Raw genomic sequence first — 8,940 nt, forward strand, 5'->3', positions numbered from 1 at the left:
TCAGTTAATCTGTGTGGTTTACAATGCAGTTTCAGTAGCTAACAGTACTTGACGGCACATGGAAAGAGTTAGCTGGCTCTACAGAAGTTAAAATTAATTATTAAAAGCTTTGAACAGAAATGGAAATACAATTTTACTCATAAACAGGCGACATTGAATTCTACTCTTAAAATGTGATTGTGGCTACGAAATACAAGCCAGGAGATTTTTGATGTATGAATAAAATTTGGGAAAACATGCATTTGTGATGGTATCATTTTGCTCCCTTGAAAGAGCATGCAAATTACACCACGAGTCAGTAAATGTAACTTAAAAATTTCATCTGACTACTGTCCTATAATTTTATGGAATTTTCAGCTCAACAAAAAGTCCCCTCCACAGATGTTTCACTGTCATACCCTTAGAGGTTTTAAGTGTAGTGTGAACACCTAACAAGCTCATTGTTTCCAGCAGCAGAATTTACACATACACTCTTCAAATGGGCAAAAAATCTACACAAAGGTAAAAACAGTGAAATGAAATTAAGAGGAATGATAGCACACAGAGTAAAAGCAGTAACAAGGTGAAATAAATCTTCCTATACAAAGTGATGCATAGTAAGTGAAGAGTTAATAAGTATGCTATCATGTTAAATGCCACAAGAGTGATAGGCAACCTCCTCTAATTCTGCTCTTGGTCAAGTATTAAAACACTCCCCACAAGCTCCGTCAGTATATACCAGCAAAACACCATCAGCCTATGTCTGGCTAAGTGCTCTGTGGCTCTGTCTGGATGTCCTCTGAGAAAAATCTAGCAAAACATACAGGAGGCAATACAGTAATGCAGTCATTTCTACCAATACCAGCCTTTTGACAATTGATAATGCTAACTGATGAAACTCTTAGGTAAACGTTTCAGTCCCATGATATGAGAGGCTTAGGTTCATTAAGAATACAACTGCTGCTTGTTCTTGAGGAAGATACTCCTGTTTCTCCTTTTTCAAGCAACATTTTTAAAAAGGAACAGTGGTTGGATTTCAAAGCTAACAATTTGGTGTACAACTGGTTAAGCAATGTTAAAGATCAGCAGCGTCCGAGAACTTGCTATGAGGACACTGGAAACTTTTGGCGAGGTGCATTACTATGAACTCCAGGAGTAAGGCTGAATATCAGTGCAGTCTGGGTGGCTTAGAAGGAAGGTGCAGGTATGAGCCCAAACACAAAGCTGGTTCTCACCCTTTCAGATTATCAAATTGTAACTGGCTTAAATGGGAGAAAAGGGAAGAACAAACATTTTTATCTCCTTTAAATCTCAGCCGAGGTTCATCCACTTGATCCCAAACCAACAACAACTGTGACCCACATGGAGGACAGAAGATATATGCTGGTCATGGGAAAGCCCAGTTATCGTATGAGCAGGGGTGAAAAAAAGTTTTGAAGGTCTTTTGCACAATAGTATTTTCACAAAAGTAAAAACAAACCTGCCATTTTACAAGAACCAGTAATTTTAAAAATTTAAATTCACTGAGAATGCACAAAATTCATCACCGTGATGGAAGCATCTCTGAAGAAAATTATTAAGATGTCTGCTCTATGTACTTTTCCTCTCAAAAGATTTTACTCACTTCTTACAACAGTAACTGTACCTTAAATATTTACTAAATTTAAATGTGTTGAAGGATTAAAGGAAATTAATATTTAAACAAACATACATGCTCAGACCAGCTAAATTCATCATCATTAAAAATGCCTACTGATGTGGAAAATGTAAGATGCGTGTGAAGGTGAAGATTATCATCACACAGGAAATACAGAAGTAATAAACCAGATTCATTTTCCACTGCAGTATATACTAACAACAAAAAAACCCAGCAGCATGAAAGGTGACTTTCTGAGATTTTTAGGTATGCTTTCACAGTCAGCACAGGTCAATTTCAGACTAAAATATTAGTACCTCAAAAAAGCAAGATGAGCATATGTAAAGGAAATGATGCTTGAAATTTATGGAAAGTATTAGAAAGTTGGTACATGACAAGGAGGCCTGGAATTTTAGACTTTTAGCACAATGTTTTCACAGTGCACAAAGCTCACCAGAAACATGTCGTAAGGATGTGTGGTAGAAATTACACTGTTCAACACTTCCAGAAACATCACAGAAGATGCATAGCACGGTCACAGTTTGCTAACGCTCTATTCATTGTCACTTTAAAGCTTCTTAAAAAAAAAATACAGAAAAATCTCACGATACTCAGGAAATGAATGCAATCTGTTAGATATTTCCAAAAACTAATAAATGTGAATAAATGTGGGTGAAATAGCTAACTGTGTACATTTATGAGTTCTAGCTTATTCAGAAGATACATTTACGAGTTATGGATGCTCTATTAAAAATACATACCTGCCACAATTATTTTTACTACTGCTGAGCTCCTAACAGAACACTAAGAAACGAACAAAACATCCTCTCAGTATACGAATATTTTTAATACTGCATGCTGTTCCAATCACCCATCCTTAACAGTTTGTAAAAACACAGTAAGAATCACTTAAAACAGCATGACACCAAAGATCTAGAGTTAACAGAGGTAAAAGTACTACTGATAGGCATGCTGGTACTAAATATGTTAAAAAGTCTGCCCTAGTAATTGAAGGGAAAAAAACCAACCAACAAAGATATTTTACAATAAAATTATTACTCTTTGAATTTAAAAGTGCATTAAAAGTGGCTGTAAGGCTGGTCATTTTACAGTTCCATGTGCAACAAAGAATGGCAGAATCATAGCATAATTTTCACCAGAAAGGATCGTTCTCATTTCCGCTAGTCTAATCCCTCACTCAAAGCAGGGTGAACTGGATAAACCTGGCTGCTCATGGCACTGTCCAGACAGGTTTTAAGTTATCTCCGTGCACAGAGGTTTCACAGCCCCTTTTGGAATCTTATTCTAGTGTTTAACCTCTTATGCTGTGATTTTTTTTTCCCTTGTATAAAATTGTGATCTCCTGTGTTGCAATACATATTGGTTACTTCTCCCTCAGTCACCGTGGACTTCTAAGAATAGCCTGGCTCTGCCCTCTACGCCCTCCCATCAGTTAGCTGAACACAAGATCTCCCCTTAATCTTTTCTTCCTCAGGCCAAGCAATCCCAGTTCTTTCAGCCTTCTTTTGTACATCGTGAGATCAATGGCTACTGTTCTGCATGCCGAATTCAGTCTGTATTACTTCTGAACTGTAAGCTTGGGCCTCTGCTTTCCATTTAAATACAAAATGAGTAATTTTTTTTTTTTAAATTTTTTTTAGCTCAGAAACAACTTCTGCAAAGCAGAAGTCTTCATGATCTTTGCAAGTATGGTTAGTGTCAAATGTGGCCCAGGCTCAGGGAGAAGACCACCAACAGGTGCTTGATGCTGTGTTAGTACCTAACCCAACAGTACACATGATCTTTCACCATGCTTTGACAAGCATGCAAATGTCTATTTAAATACCCGAATATTTACATAACAAACATTACTGCTGGCATTTTTAGCCCTGTAGAAAAGCCCTATGTGAAGATGGAATATGAACTACCTCCCATGACCTCTTGAACTCAACACTAACATATACGAGGAGCACACAGAATGGATGGACAAGGTTAACATCACTTACATATTCTTTGAAGAAATCAAAGTGTCTTTCACAAAATCAAAAGTAACTTAAATAATGACAAAGTGAAATCTGTAAAAAAAAAAATTTGTGCTCTGGAAGGCAGAGGAGAAGGATAGACAATGAGATGTTTGAAACAGGTTATTGCCTACAGGAAGCATCAGTTTGAATTCACACAATATCAGGGTGTTATCACCCCCCTTCCACACAACTTTCAGTATGTCCTGCTAAACATCTTGAAAACCATTTTTGAAAACCACAAAGAGACATCACCAATTCCAGCCAGTTAGCAATTAAGCCACTAAAGTAACTTCTATATTCTGCTAATTCTGCCATTGCAGATCAGAGCAAAGTTTTACCTACATTTCGTTCAAGTATCTGTCTTGAGCTACACTGACATTTGGGCTCATTTACATACTGGTAATAGTTTTAAGAGATTTTTCCTAACAGCATCAAACTGTGTTTCTTATGAAAAATGTCTGACCCCACAATGAATAAACATTTATAATCCACCTACAGAATGACTACAATTATTTTCTACCTGTAACTGCACTGTGTACTACAGCTAGTTTTCAGCAAGGTAACTCACAACAGTAAGTATGAATGGGTAACTGAAGTCCAGAGACAAATATTTACTGTTTGTCCTAATTCATGCTGTTTTTACAGCTGCTTTCTTTGCTTGAAGTGCTCAGATGGGAATCAGAAGGTTCTGATTCCTTCCCCCAGGCCTCATCTCATTTATGTGGATCCTCTTGTCAGGGTCTTGAGTGCACTTCCACTACCCTAGGGCTTTAGCTGCCAGAAGGGCTCCAGGAGGAGAAAGATGTATCTTAAAAACACCATCCAGTTTTGCTTCCCTCCTCGTAAAAATCTGAAGTTCTGAATACCTAACAGCCCTCCTCTCTCTGCTGTCCTAATGCCACCTTCACAGCTAGCAACCTGCCCATGCACAAATATCCTAAAGCAGCTCCCCACACAGATATCCCACAACCAGCTTTGGCTACACCATTTGCTCCACAGCCAGCTACAAGCTGAAGTCTCTATCCAGGATCACAAACCACAATAGTAATTCCATGGCCGTAACAGCTGATCAAATGAAAATTAGTTTTCTTGAAAGCTTTGGATCATTCCAATACAAGGTAAGTTTTCAGTTCACCATAATAACCAGTGGCAAGCAGCTCAGCTGACCATTATCTTTATATTCTAGAAAGACCACTGCAGCAGTAGCATAACTTAGATCTCCTGGAAAGCCTGTTGCGGGTGGAATGACCAAGGGTTCAATATCCCAGCAGGCCAAACACCCTCACTGAGCCAGTGCTTTCAGCACAACCAAAGAGCATACAGAAAATGGTTCCAAGCCCCTTGCATGCAGTATGGATTAGGCTCTTTTGATATGTTCTATTCTCTAGCAACAGGTCCAAAGTCATCTTCTGTAGACCTGATTTCTACACATTGGTCTTGAACAACTGCCAAGAGTCTATGGTTGTGACAAAGGGCATAGTCTCACAGTGCCTGAATGAGGAAAGGAGAGCAGGTGTACTGACAGTGATCAGGGTCAGCCAACAGTCCAGCAGTTGCTGAACAAGTGCACAGTGAAGAGGCACACCAAGCCACGTAGTCAGCACATCAGGATCCAGATCGCAGAATCACAGAACACCAGGTTGGAAGAGACCTCAAGGATCACCTGGTCCAACCTTTCATGGCAAAAACATGGCCTAGACAAGATGGCCCAGCACCCTGTCCAGCCAAATCTTAAGCAGTGTCTAATGCTGGGGACTCCACCACTTTCCTGGGATGACTATTCCAATGATGGATTGTCCTTGTGAAAAATGTTCCTTTTGTATCTAATCAGAATGCCCCTAGGAGTAACTTGTACCCATTACCCCTATGACTCTTCCATGTGACTCCTTGTAAAAAGGGTGTCTCCATATTCTTTGTAGCCACCCTTTAATTACTCAAACATGGTGATAAGGTCTCCCCTAAGCCTTCTTTTCTCAAGGCTGAACAAACCCAACTCTCTCAGCCTTGCCTCATATGGTAGCCTTCCCAGATTGGCAAGGTACATGGCTGGACAACCACACAGCTGCAACCTAGTTGAGCCAAGGGCCTGAGCTTAAAGACAACTCCAGAGTGAGAGAGGAACCCCAACAAGGCTTCTCACAGCTCCTTCCACAGCAGTCTGACTCATGATTGCATGGCTGCACCATATCAAAGATGACCTGGAGCACTGGCAGCCAAATAAACTGCTGAAGGTTAGCGTATTTGGGGACCCCACCCCTCTTATTCTACAAATGCCTACTGCTCCTCTTTATTGGTAATGGTACAGATACCAACGACAGCAGTCAAGAAATCTGACACCCTTATTTCAAATTCACAAGACACAAACAACATTTTTAAAAACCACCTGCATCTATTTTTACAACCATGTTGTTCTGGCAAAGCTGTAAGTAGCCCAGACTATAAAGCTGTCAGCATTTCAGAAGGGGAACAAGCTCCAACCCCATGCCAGATGAAAAGTGTTTTTATTCTGCAAACATTACATGCTCCATATGATACAGGTACATAAAGTGCTTTAGAATTAACTTTAAAAGCAAGACTGTAATTTTTATTTTCAAAGCAGTGTGGACAGCATAGTCCACAAGGCTTCAGAGGGTTTTTTGTTGTTGTTCAAAGTAAGATTAAAGCCTAATATGGCAGCTACAACGTAAGTGTAAAATACAATATACCAACTCAAAATTTTAGTTTCAATATTATATGAAACTGGTGATAAAGTAGGATCTTCTCTATTACAACAAAATAAATCTACCAGAAACAACTGAGGGATTTGTCATTGTCCCCACACCCTTCCACCTTTTGACACTGAGGTTTTACCTCTTACAGCTGCAGAGGAGTACTTCCACTTGAAATACAATGCTATACTTCAACAAATGATGTAAAAGGACAACTGTAAAATCAGTATGAATTGGGACAAACAGCACAGTGTCATTAGGCTTCAGAGTTACCAGTTAATTTTTACTACTAATAATTTTGTATGTGTTGTTCTGATAGGCCTAATTTGGGAGGCAGACCAGTACTGGTAATACCAGAGCAGCTAGTGAGATGAGGTACATACAAAAATCCAAAGCAACTTCTATATACATGCATGCATGGGAGAGATGTTTTTCCTTTCCCAGTGTCAAGGAACTCCTCTGGGCTATAATACCAGAGATCCATCTTATTTCCTACCACCTGAAAAATGCAAAACAATCTCCCAGTTATTCCTTAATTGCTTATAAGAGAGTCCACTCTTATCACCCATTTAAAAAACAAAACAAACCCAAACACACACACACAAAACAAACAAAAAAAAACAACAAAAAAAAAAAACACACCAGGCCACAAAACTCCTTACCCTCTACTTTACTACTGCATTAACCAGTGCACCAAAATTTGAGGTCTTAGGAAAGTAAATTTCAGAACAGTTTATTAAAAATCTGTTGTTTCCACGATTACGTATTTGACTGGAGCAAGAACAGGGATAATAAATTCACTGACAAGAACCTTGTTATCCTATTGAGACAAAGGATTATTAAGGTTCATCAATATCACGTTTCATCATTCCCATTCCAACCTTGGTTTGTTTTCCTCACTTGCACCTTTAATAGACAGTGTCTCTCCCCTTCCAAAAGGCAGCATCTATCAGAAAATTAAGGTGATTTGCACTGAGTGAAAAGCAAAGGCCTGTCTACAGGTTATACAGTTGCATTTATATTCCCTTGACAAGCACGGTCCTTACTCTAACTCAAGGGAATTTTAACACATTTCAACCCCATTCACAGACCAAAATTAGAGTCTTCTAGAGTACATCCAGTCCAACTTCAGACAGAGAAGGATATGGCTCTTAAAAGATAAAGGGAAATTATGATTTCTTAATACGTGAAGACCAGTGCTACTGCTTAAAGGAGAAGGCTTCTCAAGTTAGGGCTTATTAAACTTTCAAAGCAAATTTTTTTCAGCATACGGAACGTTAATTTTAAAAAATACTCTTTTCAGTACTAAGACCTCAGCTACGGCAGTGAAAGCTGAGAAGCAAAGGTAATTAAGAACATTATGAGCTGCGTTTCTTGCATATAAATGCCATTGTTCAAGGTGTGCTGATCCTAGCTAATACATATGCTGCTTTCGTAAGAAGTTCTAAACCAAAACCCCCTTAAGGAAGACATTAAAAAAAAAAAAAAGCTTTGGTTGGTTAACAGCCAGCTAAAAAAAACCAACCACACAAAAAAATGCCACAGCACTGCAAAATTTTACTAACTACAGAATTACAGAACAAGAGGTACACACTCAGTATTATGCCAAAATGTCATGCCAACATATACTTTCCTGATAAACTATAGATTTGCAATGCACTAATTCTATAAGCCCAAAAGAACATATTCTGTGCAGAATTTTAACATTCAGAACTGCACAAAGCAATAGGCACATAGAAGCTGGCTTGTTAAAGCTGAACAGCCTCTCTCCCAGGAAATGCTTTCTGAATACATAAAGGATATTTTCATAATAAATGTCACATCTCTTCTCCTCTTTCCTCCCCAACAACACTCCCAATTCTTTTAGAAGCTGCAGTGGATTGTAAAGGAGCTCTAGCTGAAGGATCCAAACAAAAAAGGCTTTGAAGCTCACCAAACGTTTGCCCTTCTTCTATAGAAACTGTATAGGGAGAACTTGGCTCTTCCCTCCCCCCACCCAGTACCTTTCTGGGGTAGTGACTTCACATCCTTTGACATCAGCACAGCTAGAAAGGGGGATGGGAGAGTTACGGCAGAAAGCAGTAAAACCTGCTTTTAACTATGCATGCAATGCCTCCACGAATTCTTAAATCTTTCCCGAACGCATTTAGCAGAAAACGGGTTTCCATCTCCCCAGGTTGTACTGCGGCTGTGACAAACCGAAGGGGACTTGTGCTACCGCGGACTTCCTGCTCCCCCGCTCCCAGCACCACAATAGCCATTTCTGAGCTCCGCCGAGGGTCGCGATCCTCGCCCGCACAATAACTCACCTCTAATATGCAAAAGGGCCACGGGCTGGAAGGGCCCATTGGAATTGGCTGCGTCAACCACCATCCTGCTGCCAGCTCTGTTACATGTCAACATCTAGGCTCCAGCAGGCACGGCAATGTATTCCTTAAGGCAAGAAACCGGCCTCCATTTTAGTTTAAAAAAAGACAGAAACTGAAGCGCTCTGCAGCTGGAGGGAACTGGCTAGTTCGTGATGTCAGCGGGCGGGAGGAGCCCCATTGGCTCACGGCAGCAACTTAAACCGAGCCGGAGGAGGCCGCAGAGG

General features: G+C 39.9%; 1 protein-coding gene across 2 annotated transcripts in view; it reads right to left on the reverse strand.

Moving 5' to 3' along the window:
* PPP2R5C (protein phosphatase 2, regulatory subunit B', gamma) overlaps nt 1–8,823 on the reverse strand; it is a 53,042-nt gene extending 44,219 nt beyond the window's left edge. The window contains exon 1 of one of the 2 annotated variants that reach the window (XM_008946048.1): nt 8,657–8,823. In XM_008946048.1, coding sequence (XP_008944296.1) covers nt 8,657–8,750 — 94 coding nt within the window. In that variant the 5' untranslated portion in view covers nt 8,751–8,823. The remainder of the gene's footprint in view (nt 1–8,656) is intronic. The other variant, XM_008946049.1, reaches the window with a different exon arrangement.
* Between the last annotated feature and the right edge of the window lie 117 nt (nt 8,824–8,940).

Source organism: Merops nubicus, unplaced genomic scaffold, assembly GCF_000691845.1.
Source record: "Merops nubicus isolate BGI_N331 unplaced genomic scaffold, ASM69184v1 scaffold17998, whole genome shotgun sequence".
Lineage (NCBI taxonomy): Eukaryota > Metazoa > Chordata > Aves > Coraciiformes > Meropidae > Merops > Merops nubicus.